Source organism: Chamaea fasciata, unplaced genomic scaffold (genome assembly GCF_029207755.1).
Source record: "Chamaea fasciata isolate MVZ Bird 193981 ecotype frontalis unplaced genomic scaffold, bChaFas1.0.hap1 SCAF_26, whole genome shotgun sequence".
NCBI lineage: Eukaryota > Metazoa > Chordata > Aves > Passeriformes > Sylviidae > Chamaea > Chamaea fasciata.
Window position 1 is genome coordinate 1,825,390 of NW_027094111.1, and position 26,417 is coordinate 1,851,806.

The following is a 26,417-nucleotide window of genomic DNA, read 5'->3' on the forward strand; positions in this document are numbered from 1 at the left end:
CAGGAGAGCCTTTCTAAAATAGTTTCCCACTGAGATTCAAGGGACTTGGCCTCTTTATTCCTAGAGTAAGATAGATGGGTTTAAGTGAATCTTGCATCAATCCTGGGGAAAAAAAAAATGGAAAAAAACTGACAAACTTTCTTCCAGTGATTGCACTTTTATTTCCTTGGAACCACGTTGGTGTATCTTTCTATAAAATTCACAGTACAAAAAGAAAAAAAAAAAAAAAAAGAAAAAAGGCAAATTCGTACTATCCAAGTGCACTACAGACTCTACTCTGGCTGTGGGAGTTCCTAAATCATGCTTTTCTCAACTCTAAGAAGCTGTAAGTTCACTGAGAAAACAAAGCTCTGGTAAAAAGGTTCTTCAGAAGGTAGAACTCCACTTGTTTCCTTCAGAAGTTTCTGATGGGTTATGTACAAATTAATTACAATATCAGCAAAAAAAAAAAAAAAAAAGTGGTTTAACATTTCTCAGCTGTTCACCTCAGTAAGTTCTTCCAAAGCAAATTAGCAATATTTGGTTTTTAAAAATCTGTATCCTACTGAACCTTTGCAGAACTGTAAACTGGTTCACACTTTGACAACCAGCAAGAGCTCTGAGCATGTCTTTGATGAAATATAAAACAATTCTAAATAGCTTCCAGATAATAAGTGAGCAGCTGGACTTTGATGTTCCTTGTGGGTCCCTTCCAACTCAGGCTATTTCATGATCCTCGGTATGCTCTGGATGACATTTAGAAGCAATTGCACTGCTCCATGCCAGCAAAACAACTTGTTTTAGTCCAAATTTTGCTTCTCAGAAGAGAATTTTAGCAATACTTCGTTTTATCAAAAGTAATAAACCAGCATTAGTTGGCAGGACACGAGCCATTTAATCTTGAACTCAACAAGAACAAGAAAGGATCTACCTAAGATTTGGCTTCACCTTTTCCTTCACCTCATCCGGAGCATCGTCGTTATTGTGCCGAACAACCAAATCATAGGGCTCTTCCTCTGCTGTCTCTCCATCTGATTTCTGCTCCTCCTCCAAAGCCCTTTTGGGCCGTTTGTTTCCCGTGGAGGAGACAGGAGAATGTTCAGGTGCACTGAAATCCTCGGGGATGCTGTCCAAGTTGGCTTCTGCCAAGCACTTGTGGCACAGTCTGTAGCGCCGCGTCCCCTGCTGCACCACGCAGCCCGTCAGCTCCGTCACCTGCCTCTTGCACTTCCTGCAGATCAGTTTGCCTGCTTGGTGTATCTGAAAGGGGTTAAAAATATTGAAAACTTTAAGAATTTAAAAATACAGTCCATCACCAGATGGATGCGAAAAGAAGGACGCTCGCGCAGCCAGCGTTAGGGCAGAAAAGAAGAAGAAGAAAGTTTATTTCGGGATCAGGGTTTTAATAGTTTCTGGGGTTTGATCAGGGATTGGGGGATGAGGTTGACACCTCTCTGACCCCGCTGGTCAAACCAGAAGTCTATCAATGTGTCCTTCCCCCTGGAAGGAATGCATGATTTACAAAACATCACTCTTCGTTTACATTACAATGCATGAGAAAGCTCCAGTACAGAATGCCAACATCAGAAGGCTGAAAAATCAGGGCGACATTCGACCTTTGTCCACATTTTTTTTTTTTACAACAAAAACGTGCTAAAAAATTAAATTTTAAATACGGTTTGCTGCGTTAAATAATGAATAATTCATGCTGATGCACCGCTTTTCTGGTGTTGGATTTGGAGATGCCTACACAGTGAGTTAGTTCATAACGAGCAGCAGCTCTGAGCAAGTCTGAAGAAACACAAATCCTTCTAACCCCCGGGGGCTTTCCCTACCGTTTGGAAGTGGTTGCGGAGGTGCTCGAGGCGGGTGAACCTCTTCCCGCAGGCCTCGCAGGGGTAGGGCCGCTCCCCGGTGTGACACCGCAGGTGACGCTTCAGGTCCGCCCGGCGCTTCACCGTGTGCGTGCAGAACGGGCACTTGAACCGCATCCGGGGCAGGTCACCTGGCGGGGACAGGGCACACGGCACAGCTTTGCTTGCTGCACTTTCATCGGTTTTCAGCTCAAAACACGGGACAGCTCGAGTGTTCTTTAAATAGGAAAAATCCCCAGGATTTGGGGTATTTGGATGCTTATATAAGGATATATATATACTATATATAAGTATGTAATGATACATAAAATACCGGATTTGGGGGATGTAGGTTAGTCAAATTTATATATCTTTCTATATATATCTATCTATAGATATATATCTGCATCTTCCCCACCTTGCATTTTTATTCTTATTTAATAAAATAAGAATATTCATATATATATACATATATATATATATATCTGTATCTCCCCAGCTTGCGTTTTTATTCTTATTTAACTTGTTAATTGAAATTTGATAGTGTTTTCTTACTGACAGCATTTTTTAGATATAAAGGTGATCATAAATATGCAGCTGTTTATATACAGCCATCATTTCTGACTCTTCCACCAGCTAATGGTTCATAGCTTTGACATTTATAATCTGTGTGATATATAAAAGTGTCTTTAGAATATGCAGTTATGATCTGTTCATTTCCAAAGGAATGCATGTGGGAATAAACCTGTCAGCTTTGTTCCACACTCTCAGGCAGGTCATGTCAGAAGTTTGGGCTGGTCGGACCCCAAAATGCAACATCCCAGCAATGCCAGGACCTCTCATGTCCTGGCAATCCCACTTGGGTTGGGTTGAGGTTGAACACCTCAATACCTGCCAGGTATTGGAGAAACTCAGTCCTTCAGGTCCCCAAGTCAATTACAGCCCATAAAGGCTTCATTAAACTCCACTTGGGCCCAAACAATCAGGCATGTTTTGGTTGAACTTTACAGAATACCTGGGTCAGTCCCATTCCAATTCCCATGCCCTGTTCTGGCTTCAAAATCTTAATGTTAGCAATAAAATTGAGTAGATAAAATCACCTATCATTCCAGGCACTTTTTTTGGTTTCCATGCAGCAATACAAACTCCTTCCAAGGCATCACCTGAATCCTCCTAAATAAAACCAAACTTTTCCAAGCGGTTTCTATTGTTTACCTTCATTCCAGCTACTCATTACCCCTAAAATTGTGGGCATTGAGGTGTACAGTTCTTCTGCCTTTAACTCCATGAACTCAGGATTTCTGGAAAGTTCTTGTTCTAGCTGAGTAACCGACCACCTCTTGCGTACAGCCTCTGTGCCGGGATGAAATCCAAAATCATCCTGATCCACGTCGTTCTCGGCATCGAACTCGGCCTCCGACTCGGCGTCCTCTCCCCCGCGGGAGATGTGAGCGGGGTCCGAGGCTCCGGCTCGCTCCGCCCTGTCCGGTTTGCACCCTCCCAGCTCCCGGCTCTGCGACAGCCCCAGGTGCTTGCGGCGTTTCCTCGTGGAGGAGCTCTGTTTCCTGCCTCTTTTGGACAGCTGGGTCTCTGCCCGCTGCAGGATCACCTGTGAGGACAGGTAGCTGCTGTAACTGCTCCACGAGTTCTCATTCCCGTTGGGTTTTTCGTCCGGGATCGAGTAGGAACGCCGGGGGTTGCTCTTCGCTTTCCTCCTGGAGCGATAAAGAGCCGGGCGGGCAGGGGTAGGCTCGGTGCTCGCACTTTTGGCCGAGAGGCTGAGGTAATGATCCTTTTCCTTTTCATTAATATCCAGCGAGGACTTAATGAAGGTCTTGCAGACATTGAGGATATCTGTCATCTGCAAATAGCTGGCGGCTGACATGACCTCGATCACATTCTGACCCGTTAAAGACAATATCCCTGAATACACAAAGTCCAGGATAACCATGAACGTCTCTGGAGAGAAGACCTCAAACGTGGCTATTGTTGGCTGACTCGTCTCCTTCGAGCTCTGCGAAAGGAGCATTTTGAAGTAGCCGCTGCTGGCGAACAGCACATTGCGATGGGCTTTGAAGACCTTGCCCTCCACCAGGATGTTGCAGTCACAGAACAAGTCCTGCTTCCGCTGCTCGTTCAGCTGCTCCAGGAGGTGAGACTGGTGGGAAGAAATCTCCATTCCAGGCGGGGAGTAAGAGGAAGGTCTGCTGTAAAGGAAAAAACATCATCATGACAGTCTAAATCAATGATGCTGAATGCTAATTTAAAGAGATGAGCTCTCGTTTTAAAAAGCGCTATCACATTGCTAGTGTATCTCCAATCTCCCTGCGGCTGCTACTCCGCATAACAAGAGAGAAGAAACTTAACAACTCCAAAAGAGGTGAGAAGATGTCCCAGCGGGATCGCTCCGTATCCCAAAAGAACGAAAATTATGTCGACCAACCCATGATGATTCTCAGACTCTGCAAGAGAACTTGGCCCTCCCGCCGTGGGCAGAGCCGCGGCTGACGCGGGTCCGCGGTGGGCGCAGCCTCTGCCCCGGCGCATCGGGGCCGCTCGAATGCGGCGGCAGCGCCCCGGGGCCGCCGCCCTCCCGGCCCGGGCTCCGCGGCATTGGCCGCGGCCGCCGTCACTCACCCGCCCGCCCGGCCGAGTTGGCCGCCCGGTTCCCGGCAGCCCGGGACGCCCGACGGCGCCGGAGCTGCTCCTCCGGCGCGGAGGCGCCTCCCGGTCCCGGTCCCGATCCCGGTCCCTCCGCGGAGACGGCAGCGCCCGCCAGCCCCGGCCGGCTGCGCGCTCCCCTCCGCCCGTACGGACCGCTCCGGGCCGGGCGTGCCGCCCGCAGCCGCCCGCGGGAACGGAGCCGCGGCTGCCGCTCCGCCAGAGCCCCCCGTGTCCCCGCCCGGTGCCCAGCGCCCGTGGTTACCCCGCCCGGTGCCGCTCCCGTCCCGCCGCCCGCGCCCCCTCCTCCGGCAGCGCCCCCGCCGCCCCCGCTCCCGCCGCCCGCCCCGCGCAGCCCCTTTGTGTCCGCGCCCGGGGCTGCAAATGGCGCCCGCCGGGGACGCGGCACCGAGCGGCACCGAGCGGCTCCGGGCGGCCCGAGGAGCCCGCGGCCGCCGCCGAGCCCCGCGCCCTCCTCGCCGCCTCCCGCTCGCAGCCGCCGCCAGCCCCGACGCCCGCCCGGTCCCTTCCCATCGGCGCGGAGCAGAACGGCCACTCACCGGCGGGGTGCTGCGGGCGGCTGCCGCCGAGCCGGGGGGAGCGGGCGGTGGCTGCGGGATCCCCGGCCCCTCCGCGGGGCTCGCCGTGCCTGGAGGCGACGCGCCGCTGCTCCCGCAGCCCCGAGCCCTGCAAGCCCGAACCGGGAGAGAAACAAAAGGTATTTGCTGACGTGGGCGTTGGACAGAGACGCCCGAGGGCTGGGGACACAATTAAAGGGGCAACGCACCGATTGCAGCCGCAGCCCAGCGCCTGCCTCGGCCCCAGCGCCCCGCGGCCGCCGCCGCTCGCCGCTTCCCGCACCCACATGCTGGCCCGAGCCCGCTGCCCTGCTCACACAAGGCTTTGTTGTTGCTACCTTTGTGTGTGTGGAGGGAACGCGCCACCTGAGCGGTGAACGGCAGAGATCCGGAGCTCCGCGGTGGAGGATTAATGATATTAACTCGACATAGCAGCATTTTTATAACGGGATTTTCTTGTATTCAAACAATGAGGGTAATCCCAAAGCAAAGCGCTGCACGTAGGAGTGCAATACACAGATTGTCCTGCTTTTCCCTTCTGGGTGGAAAATGGAATCAGGATGCCTGGTAGAAGACAAGACACTTCCAAATTCGTGCCTCTTAGATGAGATTCTTTCAGTCTTATTCTTCGAGATCATGGGATGATTTTGAGAAGGAAGTTCTGCAGCCATCGGTTCAGTCCCCTCCTCAGAGCAGGCTGCAAGAACCTGGCAAGGAACAGTTCCCATTTCCACAGTCAAGCGTCGGGTGAGATCTTCAATAGTGTTTAATTTATTCCAGCAGCTAAGCCAAGATAGAGAAGGTTCTTTCCAGCCACTCCTCCCAATTTTCCTTACAAAAATCTCTTGTTCTGTGTTCTTGCTCTGTTTGAAATTCTCGATGCACCGAGTAAGCCTCCTCTTTGCATTTCATGAGTTAAATAGGATGAAAGGCTACGCCTCCAATGTAGAAAGGTTTTAAGTTAAACAGTATAGAAAATATTTAACTAAATGCTATTATAAGCTTTTCTTAGTAGCCTATCAACTTATACCCATCACTCAACAGATAGTGTTGGCACGGATTCGTAGCTAATGGAAAAATTCTGCAGGCAAGGGCTGGAGGGTTAGAACATCCTTTTCTTCAAAACTCAATCTTTTGGACAGAATTGGAGGATTTTTTTTTTCTTCTATTTCATTTTTGTACTTGTTGCCTCCAACCCACAGTAATTAAAATATAGGAAAGGTGGACACTGGCATGGCTGTGTAATGGGATAACACTGACAGTGACCAGATGCTTCAGGGAAGAAATGTATATTCCATCATTTTCTATCCAACAGAGTGTTTTGTGGTTTTTTCCTTGAAGTTATCATTGAAAACTTCAGATGGATCCCAAAATCCTGGAGGATGGAACATTCTGCAGAGCCAGGAGTAAGGGAAGGGTACCTGTAGCAGAGTCAGGCCTCTGTGAGATCTGTGAGCTTTCAGGTATTTTCAAACCCACCCTAAATCAATATGTTTGCTTTTTTTTTTTTGATTATGTCAATTCTTTAGAACTGGAATAGAACCCTAATTATAAAAGATTGGAAACGGAGATTCATTCTGGACTCAGTTTTGGGGGTCTTTTTTTTAAGAGGGCTTACCCAACTGTTTAACCTTTAAGGTAAGGACAAAGTGACTTTTTTTGGAGAGCAAATATGGACGTTTAGGTAATTTAATGGCAAACAAAAAAATGGGAAATGATGTGAAAGAACTAATCAAGCATCACACAAGTCAGAGGTTTTTTTGGGGCAGAGAGAATTCTGTAAGAAACACCTGAAAAGAGGGAGAGGGTTTTTTTAATTGAGTATTTCAGCCTTTAAAAGGATGGGAAGATATTGTCAGAAAAGAAGGATAGTTAAAAGGTGAGACATTAATCAGAGGATGATGAACTTTGTCTCCACTCTTGACTGTGGTTTTGTGAACACAAAGTAAACACAAACCAAGCAAAAAATAATCACAGAATTCTTGGGAAAGACCTTTAAGATCAAGTGCAGCACTAGACCTTGTCCTTAAGAGACATAAAGATGAAATAAATACAAGGAAATAAATAAATTCAGTGGGAACATCCCTATGTGGTCTTTACTTTCCTCCTTGAAAGGAAAGGAAATGTTCCTTGTGCTGATGAGGAGGGGCACGTGATCCTCACAGAAATATGAAGAAGACAATCAGAGGCAATGGAAGGAGACAAAAAGAAAACAAATACATTCATTTAGAGAGAAAAAAAAAACAAACAAGGAAAATACATGACTGTAAAATGAAGGACATGGAAAACAGAAGGCACTTAACATTTATCTTGTCTTGCAATACAAAAATAAGGAAACAACGACCAAAATTAAGGCAACAAATGTAAAAACAGTAACTTAAAAAAAAAAAAAAAGAAAAACATCATTGACCTGTGGGAATCACAGCCTTGAGCTAAACCTCCAAGCTTAACAAGATACTTTAAAAATGACTACAGATACCTAGTTATGCTACTGAGAAAAACAACACATAAATGCAGAAAAAAAAAAGCCCTTATTTGCCCAGCAAATCAACAATTAATCTGCCTGTGTTTAAAAAGCAAAAGTCTTCCTGTGGATAGATTGTTCCATTTGCCCATTTAGAGCCACTTCAGATCTCGTTTTGAAGCGTCTGGTCCTCAGTATTGTTAGATTTATGATCTCTAATTAAATTGAGTATTGATCCAAAAATCCCTTTGCTTCTAAAAACACCCCCACTATTAAGAAACACTTAATAGTCTGACCTTTGCAGTTGGCAGTTAAGATTTCAGGCCTGGAGAGAACACTTTATTTCCCCCTCCCCTTCATCCATCCCCAAACACACCCAGAGCAGTTCCAGCCACTTGTTATCCTGGGACAGCAGGCACTGATACCCGGGATTTGTTGTCAAACTCTTTAATGGAAAGGGAAACATCTATGAACCTTGAGCAAAGTTATTCCATTACCTTTCAAATATTTCTTGTTCTGTGTATTTGATTTAGTCCAGGTTGTTCAGGAATATTTCTTAGCCATTTAATAACAGGCATTTTAGGAGTTTAAAAGCTCCAAGAAATATAATGACTGTTTTCACATCAAGTCCATTTTTGGGCTGCTGACCAAGTGTCCCATAAAATCGAGTGTAAGTCTTGTTTAAGGTGTTTTCCTCTGGGTCATCACAAAGATTTTTAAGTCACCCCCTCCCTAAACCTAAGCCAATAAATGATAATTTTTGCAGGAACAATAAAACACCATTTCTTGTGTCCTTGGGATGCTTCCCATGGAGAGGAGGGTGCTTAATTTATGCTGAATTTAGCATAAAGTTCTCAAGTTGTCATTTGTTGGTCACCTGCAGCCTGGAATGAAAATGCTGCACTCTCTGGTCATGATGATACAAGAAAGTCATACAGTTTTTACACAACTAAAAATAAAACAGTGACTTTGTAGCCGTCCCTGGGAAAGGTTATATAGTATATATATCTATCTATATATATGGGATTGTTGTGTAAGAAACCCCGGGGTTCAGCCAAACATGCTTACAAAGCTGTAAAAAAAGAAAAAAATAATATATATATATAATTTTCTAAGTCTACAGCCATTGAGTTCCATGATGCCAAGAATCAGAATAACACTCCAGTCTGTCCAAGGAATGCAGAGCAACAGGACCCCAGGAGCATCTCCTGCTCCTCTCCTGCTGACAGTGCTGGGTAAGAGAAACTCACTAAGCAACAAAACCGAGTAGCTCTTTGTTAGAGAAGTAGAATTTCTTCATCCTTACTCATCTCTGTAGCCTAATTCTGGGTGAAATGACACAAATACGGTGTCTAGAATTTCCAGTACATCTTGGTCTCACTGGTACAGACTGCAAAAAGGTGCACAGAATTCAATATCCTGAACTGGAGGGGACCCACAAGGATCATCCAAGTCCAACTCCTGGCCCTGCACCCCAACAATCCCACCGTGTCTGGGCACTTTTGAGAGGTTTCAAAATATTAAAAAAGAGTATTTTAATAGTGCTAATTAAAACAGCCCAGTGTGAGATCCTAATTTTGCGACTAAAACATCTACTGGCATCAATTAATGATCCAAATTTTTAATCATTTTGTCTCTGATGTGTTAAGCATTTATGAGCTCATTTCCTTTTAAAGAAATAGGTCTTGAACATACGATCTGCTAAAGATTCACCTCATCCTAATAAATTTTACAGAAGTCCTTTTCCAGACAAAAGTGCCAAAACATTTCAAATGCTCTTTCTTAATTAGCTGCCTTTCTCCTTATCATAACATGAAGAATTCACGAAATTTCATGGAAGATTCTCTTCACTTCTGAACACTCAAGAGAGGGTGTCTGGTGTGGGGGGGGGGGTCTTTCCACTTTGTTTATCACCCAATGATATAAACCCCGCCTCTCTACAAGTGTGAAAAATGGGCAATTTACAATAATCTGCGACTAAATAAAAAGTATTTAGACCTCGCTCCCTTGCAAGAGGCTTTGAGACGTGCCCCATTGCCTGCTATAAAAATTATCCACATAACACTGCAGTTTCCCTGTTTATCCACAATTTCAGGATGGATTCTTTTTAAGCAAACAACGCACGGGGGGTTCTGCTGACAAACCAGCATGGCCTCAATGACGTGTCCATAAACACATGCAAGTGTGGACCTGTTCAACCACGTGTCTCTCTGTAGGATCACCACCAGCTGGCAGAGGGCATTTGGTCCCAGCACATTCTCCCTCTTCCACGGAATTCCCAATCCTTGTCTTCCAACTACCTAATGTTTGGTTTCACTTCCTTCTCCTCCGCTTCGTCCTCGCTGTCGTCCACCTGCTGGATGACCAAGTCGGTGGAGCCGTCCTCCACGATCTCCACGTCGGACCTGTTGTCCTCTCCGTAGTGCCACCTGGAGTCCTTGTCCCCATCCTGGGGGAACTCCAGAGGAGCCTCAGCCTCCAAGTCAATGCGGATACTGTCAATCCCAGCCTCGGCCAGGCACTCGTTGCAGAGTCTGTAGCGCCGGGTCCCCTCCTGCACCACTTGTCCCGTCAGCTCGGTCACGTGGCGCTTGCACTTCCTGCAGATGGGCTTGCACGCCTGGTGGATCTGGGAGAATAGGAAGGGATGGATTTGTAAAGCATCCACCAAAAGGGTTTGGTTTTTTTTTGGGGGGGGAGATGACAAAAAAGCAGCATCAAATCGCAGCGTTGCCTCGGTTTGAGAAACATCAAACGCTGAACTGCACCAGCCCAGGCACGGTAATTGCCCACTGGAGCTCTCAGAGAACCTCTGCAAGCCATCAATTACCCAACAAATTCCTCCCCTTGCCTGCAAATTATCCTTCAGTTTGACTGCAACCAAACCCAATTAATTTTCTATTCCCTTCTTCTTTACAGGAGTCATTAGATCAACCAGATACACTCACACTGTGTTTAATTAGCCAGATTTACACGTTAAATAAATCATGCCGTTGCTAAAAATACTCACAGTTCGAAAATGGCTGCTGAGGTGATCCAGCCTGCTGAATCTCTTGCCACACGCCTCGCAGGGGTACGGCCTCTCTCCCGTGTGACAGCGAAGGTGACGTTTGAGGTCGGCTTTTCTCTTCACCACGTGGCTGCAGAACGGACACTTGAACCTCATCCTGGCCAGGTCATCTGTCAGAAAATAATGGGGTTTAAAAAAAAAAAGAAATCGAAGTCGTGTCACGTAATGCTCTAGGAAAAAGTGTTCTAGGAGAAGAACAGCATGTCACTTTTATTAAAACAGTATTCACGGGTTGTTTCAAGCACAAAGGTTTTGTGTTTTCCTGTAGATTACACGGGAGTGCAACAAAGGAGGAGTGGACCACTGGCTGTATTAACACAGCCCTAGCAAAGCCAGCTTGTTCAGGGCTTGGAGCAACCTGGGACAGAGGGAGGTGTCCCTGCTCATGGCAGGGCGTGGAGCAAAATGAGCTTTAAGGTCCTTTCCCACGCAAACCATTCTGTGACTTGATGAAAATGAGCTTAAAAATATCCCAACTTACATTTATTTTTAAATTGAAGGCCCCAGGTACTTCAAGAACTCAAAATCATTTAAAAATCAAGAGTTAAACTTTCCAAACATACATTTCTGGACAGTTTGACAGTTGTGCTTTACTCTTGAGTAAGACCTGTTTTCTCAGGAGGATTCACAGGTGTCTGTGCCCGTTCAGCACTAAACCTCACTCACCTTCAGCCCAGTTCCCCATGACCCCCAGGATGGAGGGCATGCTCCCGTACTGCTCGTCAGCTTTGGAGGACTTGGATTTACTGGAGGAGCGGGGTGACTCGTGCTCCTGCTGCGACACTGCCAAGCCCCTGGGCATCACCTCAGCCCCTTGGCCGAACTGGAAGCCCACATGAGGAGCTTCAACCTCCGTGTCGATGTGAACTTGCTCCTCGGCCGGCGCGGCGTGGCCGGCGGGCTCGGCAGCCCTGTCCTCCAGCTTGCTTGATTTATAGTGCGGGATGTCAGAAGGTTGCTGCAGCCCCAGGTGCCGGGATTTCTTGATGGAATCCTGCCTCTGCTCGTGTTTGGACAGCTGCTGCTGGGCATTTCTTTGAGAGGTGGGGTAATAGTTGAAATTGCTCCAAGCGTTCCCGCCCATCATACAAGTCCCAGGGTCTGGGCTGGAGTGGGAATGCGGGGGGCTGCTCTCTGCCCTCCAGCCTCCACTGTACACACAGGATCGGTCCACGCCGTTGGAACTCACATCTTTGTCTGACAGGCTGAAGTAGCGATCCTTCTCCTTCTCACTGATGTCCAGCGAGGACTTGATGAAGGTTTTACACACGCTGATCACATCGGTCATCTGCAGGTAGCTGGCGGCCGACATGACTTCGATGACATTCTGACCAGTGAGGGACAGTTTGCCTGAATACACAAAATCTAAGATAACTGTGAAGGTGTCGGGAGAAAAGGCCTGGAAAGTGGCTGTCGTGGACTGACTCGTCTCCTTCGAGCTCTGCGAAAGGAGCATTTTGAAGTAGCCGCTGCTGGCGAACAGCACATTGCGATGGGCTTTGAAGACCTTGCCCTCCACCAGGATGTTGCAGTCACAGAACAAGTCCTGCCTGCGCTGCTCATTTAGTTGCTGCAAGAGGTGAAACTGGTGAGAAGAAATCTCCATCCCAGAAAAGATGAAATGAAACGTAGCTCTAAAAAAAGGAAGAAAATTGTTTCACTCTTGACTTCGATGCCATGTAACTCAACCAAAGATGTCAGACCAAATTTTACGGCTTTTTTTTTACGAATAATCTCATTTCTTTAAATCTATAAATATATTTAAACCACAATATGCTCAACCACAGATTCATTTTCCAACAGGACAAGAGGGATGACAGAGCCAAGGCCACGTTATTTGGCAGACACGGGTGTGCTCCACCCGGGAGCATCTCCATCCCCAAGCTGCGGGGCAGGATGCGGGGCTGGACTCGTGCCGCCCGCTGGAGCCGCGCAGCCTTCGGGCAGCTCCGGCAAGACGAGGAGCCAAGAGCAGCTGCGGCTGCGACCGCGGCCGTGCCTCGAACCGGCGAATCCGCCTCGCCCCGTTCCGCCCGGGCTCCAGCGAGGAACCTTGCTCGCTCCGGGAAGCGAGGCTCGGCGGCAGCGCCCCGGCCTCCCCGGCATTGGCCGCGGTCGCTCACCCGCCCGCCCGGTTCCCGGCAGCCCGGGACGCCCGACGGCGCCGGAGGCGCCCGGCCCCGCTCCCGTTCCCACCGCGGGGACGGCAGCGCCCGCCAGCCCCGGCCGGCTGCGCGCTCCCCTCCGCCCGCACGGACCGCCCCGGGCCGGGCGTGCCGCCCGCGGGAACGGAGCCGCGGCTGCCGCTCCGCCAGAGCCCCCCGTGTCCCCGCCCGGTGCCCGGTGCCCGGCGCCCGGCGCCCGGCGCCGCTCCCGTCCCGCCGCCCGCGCCCCCTCCTCCGGCAGCGCCCCCGCCGCCCCCGCTCCCGCCGCCCGCCCCGCGCAGCCCCTTTGTGTCCGCGCCCGGGGCTGCAAATGGCGCCCGCCGGGGACGCGGCACCGAGCGGCACCGAGCGGCTCCGGGCGGCCCGAGGAGCCCGCGGCCGCCGCCGAGCCCCGCGCCCTCCTCGCCGCCTCCCGCTCGCAGCCGGGCTGGCTGCGGGGCCCGTTCCGCCCCAAACCCAGCGCCCTGCTCGGCCTACCGGCGTGCGGGAGCCGCCACTCACCGGCGGGGTGCTGCGGGCGGCTGCCGCCGAGCCGGGGGGAGCGGGCGGTGGCTGCGGGATCCCCGGCCCCTCCTCGGGGCTCGCCGTGCCTGGAGGCGACGCGCCGCTGCTCCCGCAGCCCCGAGCCCTGCAAGCCCGAACCGGGAGAGAAACAAAAGGTATTTGCTGACGTGGGCGTTGGACAGAGACGCCCGAGGGCTGGGGACACAATTAAAGGGGCAACGCACCGATTGCAGCCGCAGCCCAGCGCCTGCCTCGGCCCCAGCGCCCCGCGGCCGCCGCCGCTCGCCGCTTCCCGCACCCACATGCTGCCCGGGAGGGGATGGGATGCCCTAGATGCCTCCTTTTCACACCTTTATCTATAGCGGGGGCCTCGATGACCCAAATCCTTCTCCTTTCTCTTGCAGCATCCTCCAAAGGAAATGTGACATCTTCTTTTCTCTGTTGATAGCTGTTATCTTCTGAAGAAAGCATGGCTGAAAGCGAAACCTGAACCTCTCACCTTCTCTCCCTCGAAGTTTAGTATCTTTCTCCTTCCTCTTCTTACCACCAGGGTCTTTTCTGTGATTTTGACGCCCCAGTTATTTTTCATAAATATTTATTTTCCCATGGAAACCATTCTTCCTTAACCGAGCCCTTTGTGGCATTTTTGGCCTTCCCTTCTCTTACTTCAGTCGTTCCACCTTGAAACAATTCATCTTTCTTTCCCCAGTGTAGCAAAACTGACTAAAGACTTTATCCAGAAGATAACAATCCAAAGACTCTTTCCTTTGATCATTAGAACCATTCTCCCACTAATTCATATACATTTATTTATCTCCAATTTATATCCATTCATATTTCGTATATATGGATGAATATGTAACAATATTTTTTCCAGCTTAATTCCTCCTTTTTCATAAACTTTCTTAGTTTTGTAGGTTCTCCTTTCCAACCCAGGCCATGCTCTTTGAATCTTCATGAGACCCATTCTGCTTCTGTGAGATTCTGCTCTAAATTAATAATTCTTGAACATGAAACAACTGGCATTGACACCAGCTTCTCACAGCTCTTACAACTGAGAAATAAAGAATACAACTAAACAATCAGATTGTTTCATGTATAAACCGCAACACTTATTTTTAGTATCAGGTTTTAATATCTCTTGAATTCATTCATTTCAAGGTTTTTTTGACCTGTCAAGCCATCCAAGTACCCCCTCTTTTTATTTAACATGGAATTACAGAATCCAAGCATGGTTTAGGCTGGAAAGGCCCTTGAAGAGCATGGGCAGGGACACATTGTTGCTCAACATGCTACATTTTTTTCCCCCCACATTTCTACCCAAATTATTTCATCAGCTGAAAGCTTCCCTCGGAGAAGACTTATCTGGAGGTATTTGTTCTGTTTGACTTTGCCTGGGTGGTGCTTTCCCTTGTCTGTCAGTGGGGGTTTTGTATCAATGTCAACAGGAGCTTGAGGGTTCTCCTTCTGCCAGGAACGGGCAAGAGAATTTACAAAATACGTGGGGAAAATATCAGCGTTATCTGGAGTAGCTTAATTAGAATTTTTAACGATGCTGCAAGTGCTTTCCTCAGAGCACTTCCTGCTCACTGCTCTGTGGATCCAGGAACAGCCACAGAACAAACTTGGGTTTTCTCATCCGTGGGGCTGATTTCATCCTGCTGTGCACAACGATGCATCCCAAACGATCTCAGACGTGCAGAGAGTTTGTTTTTTTTTTTTTTGTTTGTGTTTCTAAATTTTAGAGCCAATTTCAGCTGAGAAAGTTCCTCTTGAGATGCTGTTTGGAGAGTTTATCCAGAGGGAATGTGCTTGGCAGCTGTGTGAAGGAGGTGAAGGAGCTGCTCCTCACAGCCGGAGTGAAGAGTCTGCTCTTCAGAGAACAACTGCACTAAAAAAAATTTACATTTTTCTTGCTCATAGAAAAATTAACACACGTTTCTCCTTGGGTTTGGTAACCAAATATGGTTAACAGTAAAACATATATAATTATATAGTGTATTCTATTATAGTATTTTAATTAACGGTGGCACCAGTTAAAAGATTTCTGTTTTCCTCAGCATAAATGTTCCTCAGGAATCACAGCCTTCAGTGATGGTGCATTTTCTAACTTTAATTTTCCAAGGATATTTTTCACCAAGGAAAAACACGAGAGCCCATATTAGAACAACTTAAGGAACAGGTCAAAGTCTAGAAATTAATTAGGAATGAGTTTACAATTTTCATGTGATCACTGCCAGCTTGGATTTGGGTTTTCTTCCTTTGCATGGTCGTTCCTGTCCTCAGCTTTCCCAAGGACCAAACCAGGAGAGTCGAATCTCCCGGGATTTGAGCTCCACCTTCGCTTTCAAACACAAATCCGAATTTCCGAGTGCAAATCCACGGAGCCTCCGGGGCACCAAGAGATCGCTTCCTTTTCCAAAATGAGCAGGAAATCGGGATGTCCTGTCCTAAACCCCTGAGTCCAGGCAGGAATCTTCCCTCTGGCAGCAACGCCCGATTTAGGAAAAGCCCGAGATTTGGTGGAAGCGCAAATCCTAATCCTGGATAGGACAATTAAAACTCTTATCTTCACCCGGTTTCCGGGAACACCCAAATGTCCCATATTTACATACGGCTCATGTTGATGATTTAGGGCTGAATCCAAACAATTCTCCTCCCCAAATCACCGGCGAGTTCTTTGACACCTTCTGATGGCCCTTGACTGCCCTTCTCTCCTGCTTTCCTCCTCCTTCCCCCACAAAGAATCCTTCTCACCAAGGGTGGAGATAACCACCCACATCCCCTCTGAGTTCTTCAGCGTCTCACATCTTTCATGGAAAAAAAAAAAAAAAAAAAGAAAAAAAGAAAAAATTGTGTACTTGCAGCGAGATGTTTTTGTGAAATATTCGGTATAATTCAAGATTTTCTGGTAAGGGTGTTCGGGATGCTGTCCTCCCCATCCACACAAGCATTTCCTCCTAGCTGGGATCAGTGTCTGCTTCCCAGCAAGAAAAATGAGACGTTTTAAAAGGAGTTTAAAAAGTTGTATTAACATAAAATTACAAAGACTGTTAAAATAACCAAGTCAGTGTTAATAAAATAAAAGATTTTCTAAAAATCTCACTTGGCTGGGGTTTAAGTGAACAGGATCCTTTTAGTCCTTTCCTTCCAAAAAACCTGATTTTTCTTGCAAACTAGCTGTCCCCAAAAAGGGATCTATTGATTTTTAAACCAAATTAATTAAATGGAAACATTAATTATTTCATTTTAATGCCAGAAATTGAAACGTGAGCCTCAATCTAGACACTCTCAGGTTTACTCAGTCAACATATGAATGGTAAAAGAACCAAAGCAACCCTCTCAGAGAGTTTTATTTTCTAGACAATCAAAAAACTCCAGAATGCTCCAAGATCCACAAATATAGTTCAGTCACTTCCACAAATAAGGTTCAGTTAATAAGAATTTGTCATCGTTACTGGACTAAAGGACTTTGGTTATGAAACTCTCTTACAAAACATCAGGAAATTCAACTACCACATCTGGAAGATTTACAAGGGCCTTGCACCAAGAGCTTAAATGCACTACAAATACCAGTGCAGCATGTATTCCTTCATAACGGGAAATACAGTGCATTTCTGTGCAAAAAACACATTAAAATGTGCATTCCTAAACGAAGTCAAGTACAACGAGCTAACTTTAAAGACACGTCGTCTTCACGGCCTTTAAAAACCTTTGAGAAACAGATTCTATTAGAAATAACTCCCCTAAAAACATGATTTTTGACTCTCCATCAAGCACCGCAGGAAGGTTTTTAAACAGCCAACGTCGTTTTCTCAAAGCTTGTAGAGGCTGGATCTACAAATGGAAGATTTCAGGAAAAAAAGAAAAACCATCCCGAAAACAAAGCGGAAAGCACAAGCAAAGGGATTTACATGAACACCCCGATCACAAGAATGTGGATAAACTCCATCCTCTTCTACATCCAAAGGCTGAAAAAGACTCCACGCAGGAAAACAAAACAAAGCAGCACAAAATGACAATTTCACAGGAAACCCCGAGTTTGGTGGGACTTTCCCTGTGGAAAAGCCGCCCCCCGCCCGCCCCGGACCCCTGACAGCTCCACTCTCTAGGCACAAACACACGAGGACAATCTCTAAGACCAAAGACAGCAGGGGGAAGGGAAAGGTCTCTGCAGCCACTCCTGCAGCTTCCAAAGGGTTCGTTTTCCCTGCTCCAAGTGTCTCCACAGGCTCAGAGTCAGCAGAGCTCGGCCACGCCAGGAACTTCCCGACCTTGTGGAGCACGAGCCAGACTCGGGCTCAGCTGATATTCCAGGTCTTGGTGGCTTCTACCAATATTTACAACGAGGTGGAATCTTCATGACCACAGCCGGGGGTGCCTGGTCACTAAATATTAATTGGATCCCTATTTACATTCCTGCCCCACTCCCCAAAAAAACTCAGATTATCCACGGCTCTCAAGGCAGAAAAGCCCCTCCTTTATCACCCCTTTGGTTTTGGGTGGGCTCACCAAAAATCCAGCAGTCCAAAAGACAAGCCCTGGGAGGCTGGAAGGTGCTTTTCCAAACGTTCCAGCAAGATTTACAAGCCCCACATTTCGCTCAGGTTTTCAAGAGCACCAAGGAGCCAAAACCACAGCAGGATTTTCAGAGGAGCTCGATTCCAAATGTGGCACCTCCATGAGTTGTCCCTTCAATGTCCCTTAAATCAGATTTGACTAAAAGAGGAGCTCTAGAGCAGGGAATTTTGTAAAGGTCTTGTCCTGTGTTCCAGCTCCTACAAACTCAAATTTCCAGCTGACCTGGAACAGGGATGACTGAAACGCACCCAAATTAAGGGACAGGAAATAAAACCAGCACATTACCTGGTGACACTCATCAAGACCTTGGACCAGACCGCTCCGAAAGAAGTCTTTTTACCTTCTGCTCTTTTCAGCGGCCACCAGTAAAGTGAATTCTTTAAAAAGAACTTTGTTTCTCTTTTTCCTCATCCTACCTGGTGTGGCAATGAACCCTAGGCTGCACTTGTGAGAGCAGACTCACCTCTCACAAATAAATCTGACGTGACAGTGGGACTGTTCCACTGCTGCATGAAGCAGAGGGAGAAGCTCGATTGCTCTTTTTCAACGTGTACAAGAAAAGCACGAGGTATGCAGAAAAAAAAAACAAACCCTGGTTAAATCAGAGGGCTTTTGGGGTTTTTTTAGCTTTGCCAAGTGGAAAATCTTTACACCAAAAACCCCTCAGGAAACAGCACCAAGTGGCAGGAACTGCTCACTCTTTGTCAGCCAAATCTGTCTACGGAATTCTGCTCCAGTCAAAAAGACTCATCAGATTTGCCTTTTCATGAAACACTTAGGAAGAGCAGAGTGAAGAGGCATTAACAGTCTTATTTCACAGTATAGTTCAGTTTTGTCCCTTTTGTCAGGGAACAGGAGGTCACCCCTAAGCAAACACGCTTTCTGCTGGTGCTGGGTTTTCTTCTAAAGCTTCCCAGCCTGAGTTTTAATAAAATTTGCTGCTGGAAAGGTGACAAAAATCTCACCTCCCTTGAAAACCTTTAGCTGCCCTGGCAAAGAAACAGGAGGTCTACAGAGGAGGTTGGTGTTTTTTTTAAATAAAATTGGATAAAATCACAAAACATAAATCATGGGAGGATCCCCGAATTCTAAAAGAAATTAGAGTAAAAGAGAAAGAAAAAATTCCAAAAGGGCATTCAGGGCTCTTTTATAGCATAGCTCAGATATTTCACTGCTCCTCAGCCACACCAGGTGTGGATCTGATTATTTAATCTGCCACAGTCAGAATTCCCAAGGAACCTGCTTGACAGCTTTTAACTCCTACTGTAAAAAGCTGAAAAGAATTTGGGCTTTTCTCTTAGTCCTGGCCACTAAGACACCATTATTTGTGCTTAATATTTAAGCCAAGACTACTGATATCTGAGTGACAAGAAAGACACAGCTGAAGATCTACAGCCGGAGCTTTTAGGAGAGGAAGGTGCAGTAAAAATTCAGAAAGAGAAGCTTGGTCTCTAAATTCCTGCAATTAATTGTGTGAAATAGATTTATTCTTCCTGTCTATCCTTTCAGCAGCAGCATATTTTGTTTGGAGGTTGTTTTTTTTTTTGTTATCCTGGTTTTTCTGCCCTGGTTTCCAGGTCAAATCCAGTCTCAGCAAACAGTTTATGGTTCACATTCTAGATAACACCGTCCTAAGACAGAAGGATCACAGATTAGCTTGGAGAAGTCCCAAGGGAAGAGATGTAAACCACATTTCATGTCAACTTCAGAGAAAAGGTGGTGTCCCTCTCAGATCAGGGGTTAAGGACCATGACTCATTATCTGAAGAAACCTGTCCCCAAAACAACCCAGAGGTGTTCCACCTGCAAAACCAAAACCAGGAGGCAGAGAAACTGCTCAAGTCCAACCTCTGTGAGCCCCAGGCAGAAGATCCTTCACAGATTTCTGGTGCACAGCACTGAAAACTTAAAAAGCATTAACAATTCCAATTCTCCCCGCAATTTAATCAATTAAAAACCAGAACAATAAAAAACCAGCACAGTGTCACTGATTGAGCAAATGTGCAGTTTTTTCTGCCAGGGAACCTCTCAGCGCTCCCCCTCTCCTCTCACTGCTACATCAAAGCCTCTCTGTCCGACAAACTCCGGTGGATCTCCTGCTTGTCATCGCCATCCTCATCCTCGGCCGGGTCGTTTTCCTCTCCAGACTCCACGTAGATGGGCCAATCGTTGTCAGCATCTCCCTTCTCCTGCCCTTCCGAGGCCGTTTCCACCAGGCTGAGGTTGATGGGCAGGGAGTCCTCGTGGGTGGTGGTGACACAGGTGCAGCTGTCGCAGAGCCCAAAGCGCCGCAGCCCCTGGGACAGGCTGTTGGTGAAGGTTCTCCTGCAGCCCTTGCAGATGATGGGCTTGTTGGAGCGATGGACCTGCAGGGAAACGAGCAAAGTTGTACAGCACTACGACACGGGACTCCCACTTCAGAAGGCTGAAAACGACTCCCTTGATTTTTGGGATGTGTCCCCCTTTTATACTATTCTACACACATAGACCAATTCGATTGGTGAAACAAAGACAAACCTCTTAAACACTTTCAGGGGTGGTGACTCCACCACCTCCCCAGGCAGACCATTCCAGTACTTTATTTCCCTTTCTGTAAAAAACTTTTTCCTAATATCCAACCTGTATTCCCCTTGGTACAGCTCAAGGCTGTGTCCTCTTGTTCTGTCAGTGCTGCCTGGAGAAAGAGACCAAACCCACCTGAGCACAGCCACCTTTCAGGGGGTTGTAGAGTGGTCAGGTCACTCCTGAGTCTCCTTTTCTCCAGGATAAACAACCCCAGCTCCCTCAGCTGTTCCTCACAGGGTTTGTGATCCCAGGCCCTCACCAGCCTCGTGGCCTCCTCTGGACACACTCAAGAGTCTCAACGTCCTTCCTAAACTGAGATCCCAGAGCTGGACACAGCACTCAGTGTCCATCCTAAACTGAGACACCAGAGCTGGACACAGCACTCAGTGTCCATCCTGAACTGAGACACCAGAGCTGGACACAGCACTCAGTGTCCATCCTAAACTGAGACACCAGAGCTGGACACAGCACTCAGTGTCCATCCTAAACTGAGACACCCAGAGCTGGACACAGCGCTCAGTGTCCATCCTAAACTGAGATCCCAGAGCTGGACACAGCACTCAGTGTCCATCCTAAACTGAGATCCCAGAGCTGGACACAGCACTCAGTGTCCATCCTAAACTGAGATCCCAGAGCTGGACACAGCACTCAGTGTCCATCCTAAACTGAGATCCCAGAGCTGGACACAGCACTCAGTGTCCATCCTAAACTGAGACACCAGAGCTGGACACAGCACTCAGTGTCCATCCTAAACTGAGACACCAGAGCTGGACACAGCACTCAGTGTCCATCCTAAACTGAGACACCAGAGCTGGACACAGCACTCAGTGTCCATCCTAAACTGAGATCCCAGAGCTGGACACAGCACTCAGTGTCCATCCTAAACTGAGATCCCAGAGCTGGACACGGCACTCAGTGTCCATCCTAAACTGAGACACCAGAGCTGGACACAGCACTCAGTGTCCATCCTAAACTGAGATCCCAGAGCTGGACACAGCACTCAGTGTCCATCCTAAACTGAGATCCCAGAGCTGGACACAGCACTCAGTGTCCATCCTAAACTGGGACACCAGAGCTGGACACGGCACTCAGTGTCCATCCTAAACTGAGACACCAGAGCTGGACACAGCACTCAGTGTCCATCCTAAACTGAGATCCCAGAGCTGGACACAGCACTCAGTGTCCATCCTAAACTGAGACACCAGAGCTGGACACAGCACTCAGTGTCCATCCTAAACTGAGACACCAGAGCTGGACACAGCACTCAGTGTCCATCCTAAACTGAGACACCAGAGCTGGACACAGCACTCAGTGTCCATCCTAAACTGGGACACCAGAGCTGGACACAGCACTCAGTGTCCATCCTAAACTGAGACACCAGAGCTGGACACAGCACTCAGTGTCCATCCTAAACTGAGATCCCAGAGCTGGACACAGCACTCAGTGTCCATCCTAAACTGAGATCCCAGAGCTGGACACAGCACTCAGTGTCCATCCTAAACTGAGATCCCAGAGCTGGACACAGCACTCAGTGTCCATCCTAAACTGAGATCCCAGAGCTGGACACAGCACTCAGTGTCCATCCTAAACTGAGATCCCAGAGCTGGACACAGCACTCAGTGTCCATCCTAAACTGAGATCCCAGAGCTGGACACAGCACTCAGTGTCCATCCTAAACTGAGATCCCAGAGCTGGACACAGCACTCAGTGTCCATCCTAAACTGAGACACCAGAGCTGGACACAGCACTCAGTGTCCATCCTAAACTGAGACACCAGAGCTGGACACAGCACTCAGTGTCCATCCTAAACTGAGACACCAGAGCTGGACACAGCACTCAGTGTCCATCCTAAACTGAGACACCAGAGCTGGACACAGCACTCAGTGTCCATCCTAAACTGAGACACCAGAGCTGGACACAGCACTCAACGTCCTTCCCAAACTGATATCCCAGAGCTGGACGCTCAAGGTTTGGCCTCACCAAACTCTTTTCCAACCCTTCAAAACCTGACAGCAGGAGCTGTCGGTGGCAGAACTGGCCCGGGGACTCACGCTGAGGGCGTGGCTGCGCAGGTGCTCCTGGCGGGTGAAGCGCTTCCCGCAGGTCTCGCAGGGGTACGGCCGCTCCCCGGTGTGCGAGCGGATGTGGCGCTTGAGGATCCCCTTCTGCTTGGCCGTGTACGGGCAGAACGGGCACTTGTGCAGCTTGATGGGCACCACCAGCACGTCACCTTGGGGGTAAAAACACACCGGGTTAGCTCGGGCACCTTCTGGGCCGCTGCCGGGGCTCCTCGCTGGCAGCCTGAGGGTGAGAGCTGCGCTTTTCCCCTCTCCCTGTGCTCGCCTTACCTGGGATCTCCTCAGCTTGTGCCATGGCAGAGTTCATGCAGCTGCAGTGCCCTGGGAAATCAGCCTGACTCCTACTGTTTTGAGTCTGACTGCTCTCAAAACATTCATTTTATTTTAGGAAGCTTTTTAATTAAGTACCAAAAATCTGCTTTTAGTGACGTGGGGTCTCTGCTCCATCTCAGCCACTTCTTTTTTTTTTTTAATTATTAACCCATTAGCATTAAACAGCATCAGAAATTAAAACCTTTAACACAAACTGCAGGCAGGAATAGCACATTTTGTCCATGTGCTTTCATATTTAGATATGAAAACACGACTCCTTGTTTCCACTGCCTTCCTGTCGGCAATGACAAGATGAAGGAGTTCAATATATTTCCTCACAAAATTTTACTGCTCCTAAAACCAAGCCACAAGGAATACACAATTTATGGAGTCGGGTGCAAGAACAGAATTCAATTTGAAGATCCCATTCCAGAGAAACCCGGGCACTGCCAGGTTTTTCGGCACCAGCCCAGCTTGCATTCCAGCAGAAAGGTGGAGATGTGATGCCAAAGGAATAATTTTCCCTGTCACAGGCCCTGATTCAGGGCAAGGTTTTGTGTGGCAAGCAGGTGAGGCTGCAGAGCATCCTTTGTATTAAGGTTTATCCGACCCGCTATCAAAAAAGGCGTGTCTGGTATTAATGATGTGAGTGAGAGACAGCTCACCCCATTTCGGAGCTACACGAGGGATTGCAAATCCCTGCTGGGCATTTAGAGTTTCATTAAAACCCCAACCAACCCAGTCCTTAGTTTTGTTTTGCTTCCAGTGCTCTACAGGTGCCTGTTTCCTCTCCTTCTGCTGCGCAGGATGACTGGAACGGAGGCGGACACTTGAAAAGAAGTGATGTTCACCTCATCTCTTAACCTGAGTGCACCGTTCTGTTATCAGGACTTGGTATTTCTCATTCCTGCCGCCTTGCGAAGAAGCTGAGGCAGCAGCACCACAGAAAGCTGAGAAACTCCCACTCTCCTCACTGCTACAAAGTCCTGCTTCAGCACAGAAACAGAAGGTTTGGTTTCTTTTCCCTCACTCCTACTCAAACCCCATCTCCCACCAACACTTCTGACACGTTGCCAGGACTCCTGATGTTCCCTATCAAACTCTGGAAGCGTTTCCCTTTTTAATGACTCATGAGCAGCCTGGAGATGTCGGAAAAAGAGAAGTGAGATTTGTGTGTTGGATGTTCTTGCCTTGTCACACGTTCAAAAAGCACCAGCCTGAGTGGTGACAGCCCTGCTCTGAGAGGAAACCTGGATCTGTGATTTTATCAGCGCCCTGTTTGAAAGCAGTGAGAGGACTTGTCACTTTTATTGGCTTTAAGGTCACACAGGCAGCTTGAGCTGGAGATGACATGAAAATAAATTCGCTGGCCACAGTCAGTGCCAGCCCTGTGGCACTCACAGTTTGTCAGAGACACCTCCTGTCCTCCCAAGGCTGTTTGGACAAGGCACTCAGGAAAAAAACCAGATAAAATGCCCCAATCTTTATTGTCCACATCAGGAGAAATGCACATGGGGCATGATTTTCTTCTTCTCCAGGTGCCTGACAGTGCCGCCAGGAAATATTCCTGAGATATTCCAACTGCTGCTGTGCTCAGGACAGCCGAAAAGTGAAAAAAGCCTCGTCTTTATGCTGTACCACAGAGCTGAAAGCTTTCAGTGCTCCCGAAGGACTTGTAGGAATCCCTCAGTGTTGGATAAAACGGATTCCTGCCCTCTGAAGTTCCAAGCAGGAGCAAACAGAGCCGCACTGGCAGGAGCTGTGATGGGATGAGCTCCTCCTGCTGCACCGGGTCCCTCCTGTGGCAGCTCAGCTCCTGTTGGATTGCTCTTTATGACCATCAGGAGGGGAAAAAACCCCTTTTTTTAAATGCACCTGCCATTCAATGAGATCCCAGTGAGTTTGTTTATTAAAGAGGAATCACCCCAAGTGGAGTCTGGGGGTGTTTTGGGAGCTGCAGAGCTGTCGGGAATACTCACCTGCCACGGGCTGCACCGAACAAACGAGTACAGCTGCTTTCAAAGTGCACAACAAGAGTTTATTTCACCGTGCCAAAATACTCAGCAAAATACTCTTGAACAAGGATAACAAAAGCAGCGGCCCAACAAAGCCGTTCCCTGGTCCACTGCACCCCCCGAGTCCTCTCACCTGTGTCCTCACCATACCAGTCGCTGTGAATGTCCACCATGGAGCTCACGGCCACTCCCGCATCCTCAGCCCTACCCTCAAATCCCCGGACAAAGTGATGCACCACGTCCTCCTTCCTCGGGGCCGAGGTGTTGCGCAGCAGAGCCTCCAGGAACTGCTTCATGTGGTAATTATTGCAGGCCAGCTCCACGGGCTGCCCCTCTTCCATCTGCTCCAGCGACATCGGCGCCGGGTACTGCGGCAGCCGCTCGCCCACCTCCACCTCCACCTCGTCGGGGTCGAACTCCACCTTGGGTTCCACCCCTTTGGGCAGCGACGAGGAGCCACCATCGGGGGAGTCGCCGCTCAGAGGGTCCCTGGCCACCAGCTCCGGGGGCTGGCAGCCGCTGCAGTCCCCGCAGGGAGGGTCCCGCTGGCACTCCGGGATCCTCTCCTTCTCCTGCGGCGACGACGCGGAGGCTGAGCTCTTGAAAGCGCCCAAGGATGCGCCGCCTTCCCTGGCCGAGCTCCCGCTGTCAGCCTGGTAAAACGCCGCTTCCCGCTCGATTTTCCTGCAGATGTCCAAGGAGGACCTGATGTAGGTTTTGCAGAAGTTCACCACGTCGGTCATCTGCAGGTAGCTGGCGGCCGACATCACCTCGATGACGTTCTCCCCGCACAGATCCAGCTTCCCCGAGTAGAGGAAATCCAGGATGACGGAGAAAGCCTCGGAGGTGACGATGTCCAGCGAGGCCGTGCTGTGGCGGCCGCTGTCCTGGATGTAGTGGATGAGCAGCGCTCGGAAGTAGCCGCTGTTGGCGAACAGGATGTTCTTGTGGGCTTTGAAGATCCTGCCCTCCACGATGATGCTGCAGTCGCAGAAGAAATCCCGCTTGCGCTGCTCGTTCAGCTCCCCCAGCAGTTTGGTGTAGTACGACTGCACTTCCATGGCTGTGCGGGGAACAGAGCGAGCCGTCAGCACCGGCACCGGGGGGACACCGGCACCGCGGGGACACCGCGGGGACACCGGCACCGGGGGGACACCGGCACCGGGGGGACACCGGCACTGCCACCCCCTCCCACCGCTGCGGGAACACCGCGGGTACCGGGACAGCGGGAGCCGCGCCAGCACACCGGAGACACCGCCAAGGATCGTCCTGCCCGGCCCCGGGGCTCCGTCCCGCCCGGTACCGGGGGTTTCACCTCCCTCCAAGGTCCGTCCTGCCCGGTACCAGCATCCCCTAGAACGCCTAGGTACCGGCATACCCCACCGCGCCAAGAACCATCCTGCCCGGTACAGGGCCCCCTCCCAGCTCTGAGCACCGCCCTGCCCGGTCGCGGGGTGCCCGGGAACGCGTGTCCGCCCAGCCCGGGGAACGCTCGGTGCCCACCGCTCACCTCCGCCCGGCCCCGCTCCCGGCGCCGCTCCCGGTCCCGCCCGGCCGCCGTAGCCGGGCCGCGCCCCCCAGGGCGGGGCGGGA

The 26,417-nt window shown here is 49.2% G+C and overlaps 3 protein-coding genes across 5 annotated transcripts; all 3 read right to left on the reverse strand.

Moving 5' to 3' along the window:
- Window positions 1–137: 137 nt before the first annotated feature.
- LOC136301470 (zinc finger and BTB domain-containing protein 8A-like) lies at window positions 138–5,194 on the reverse strand. Of its 2 annotated transcripts, none has more exons than XM_066204516.1 (4): window positions 5,054–5,194; window positions 3,048–4,036; window positions 1,815–1,984; window positions 138–1,239 (listed from the first exon to the last, which is right to left on the reverse strand). In XM_066204516.1, the coding sequence occupies exons 2-4, from the start codon at window positions 4,009–4,011 to the stop codon at window positions 907–909; spliced, it is 1,467 nt and encodes a 488-aa protein (XP_066060613.1). In that variant the 5' UTR covers window positions 4,012–4,036; window positions 5,054–5,194; the 3' UTR covers window positions 138–906. The 2 variants fall into 2 exon arrangements, with proteins under 2 accessions (XP_066060613.1, XP_066060612.1); XM_066204515.1 differs by having other exon boundaries at window positions 3,048–4,039.
- Window positions 5,195–6,651: 1,457 nt separating this feature from the next.
- Window positions 6,652–13,410, reverse strand: LOC136301310 (zinc finger and BTB domain-containing protein 8A-like). 2 transcript variants are annotated; one of them, XM_066204247.1, is made up of 4 exons: window positions 13,272–13,410; window positions 11,272–12,239; window positions 10,546–10,715; window positions 6,652–10,164 (listed from the first exon to the last, which is right to left on the reverse strand). In XM_066204247.1, exons 2-4 carry the CDS (start codon window positions 12,209–12,211, stop codon window positions 9,832–9,834), a joined length of 1,443 nt encoding a protein of 480 aa, XP_066060344.1. In that variant the 5' UTR covers window positions 12,212–12,239; window positions 13,272–13,410; the 3' UTR covers window positions 6,652–9,831. The 2 variants fall into 2 exon arrangements, with proteins under 2 accessions (XP_066060344.1, XP_066060345.1); XM_066204248.1 differs by having other exon boundaries at window positions 13,248–13,278.
- A 4,856-nt stretch (window positions 13,411–18,266) lies between these two features.
- ZBTB8B (zinc finger and BTB domain containing 8B) lies at window positions 18,267–26,378 on the reverse strand. The gene is made up of 4 exons (XM_066204249.1): window positions 26,335–26,378; window positions 24,958–25,887; window positions 22,471–22,649; window positions 18,267–20,220 (listed from the first exon to the last, which is right to left on the reverse strand). Exons 2-4 carry the CDS (start codon window positions 25,883–25,885, stop codon window positions 19,909–19,911), a joined length of 1,419 nt encoding a protein of 472 aa, XP_066060346.1. The 5' UTR covers window positions 25,886–25,887; window positions 26,335–26,378; the 3' UTR covers window positions 18,267–19,908.
- Window positions 26,379–26,417: the final 39 nt, after the last annotated feature.

Bases quoted from the DNA above. Each gene is read 5' to 3' on its own strand.
- LOC136301470 (XM_066204516.1), bottom strand. From the start codon at position 4,011: ATGGAGATTTCTTCCCACCAGTCTCACCTCCTGGAGCAGCTGAACGAG. The intron at 1,985-3,047 runs GTAAACAATAGA...TGTCCCCGCCAG, and splicing joins AATGAGTAGCTGGAATGAAG to GTGACCTGCCCCGGATGCGG. The intron at 1,240-1,814 runs GTAGGGAAAGCC...AACCCCTTTCAG, and splicing joins TCCGCAACCACTTCCAAACG to ATACACCAAGCAGGCAAACT.
- LOC136301310 (XM_066204247.1), bottom strand. From the start codon at position 12,211: ATGGAGATTTCTTCTCACCAGTTTCACCTCTTGCAGCAACTAAATGAG. The intron at 10,716-11,271 runs GTGAGTGAGGTT...ATTTTCTGACAG, and splicing joins CATGGGGAACTGGGCTGAAG to ATGACCTGGCCAGGATGAGG. The intron at 10,165-10,545 runs GTGAGTATTTTT...CTATTCTCCCAG, and splicing joins TCAGCAGCCATTTTCGAACT to ATCCACCAGGCGTGCAAGCC.
- ZBTB8B (XM_066204249.1), bottom strand. From the start codon at position 25,885: ATGGAAGTGCAGTCGTACTACACCAAACTGCTGGGGGAGCTGAACGAG. The intron at 22,650-24,957 runs GTGAGAGGACTC...TTTACCCCCAAG, and splicing joins CTGGTATGGTGAGGACACAG to GTGACGTGCTGGTGGTGCCC. The intron at 20,221-22,470 runs GTGAGTCCCCGG...GTTTCCCTGCAG, and splicing joins TGCGCAGCCACGCCCTCAGC to GTCCATCGCTCCAACAAGCC.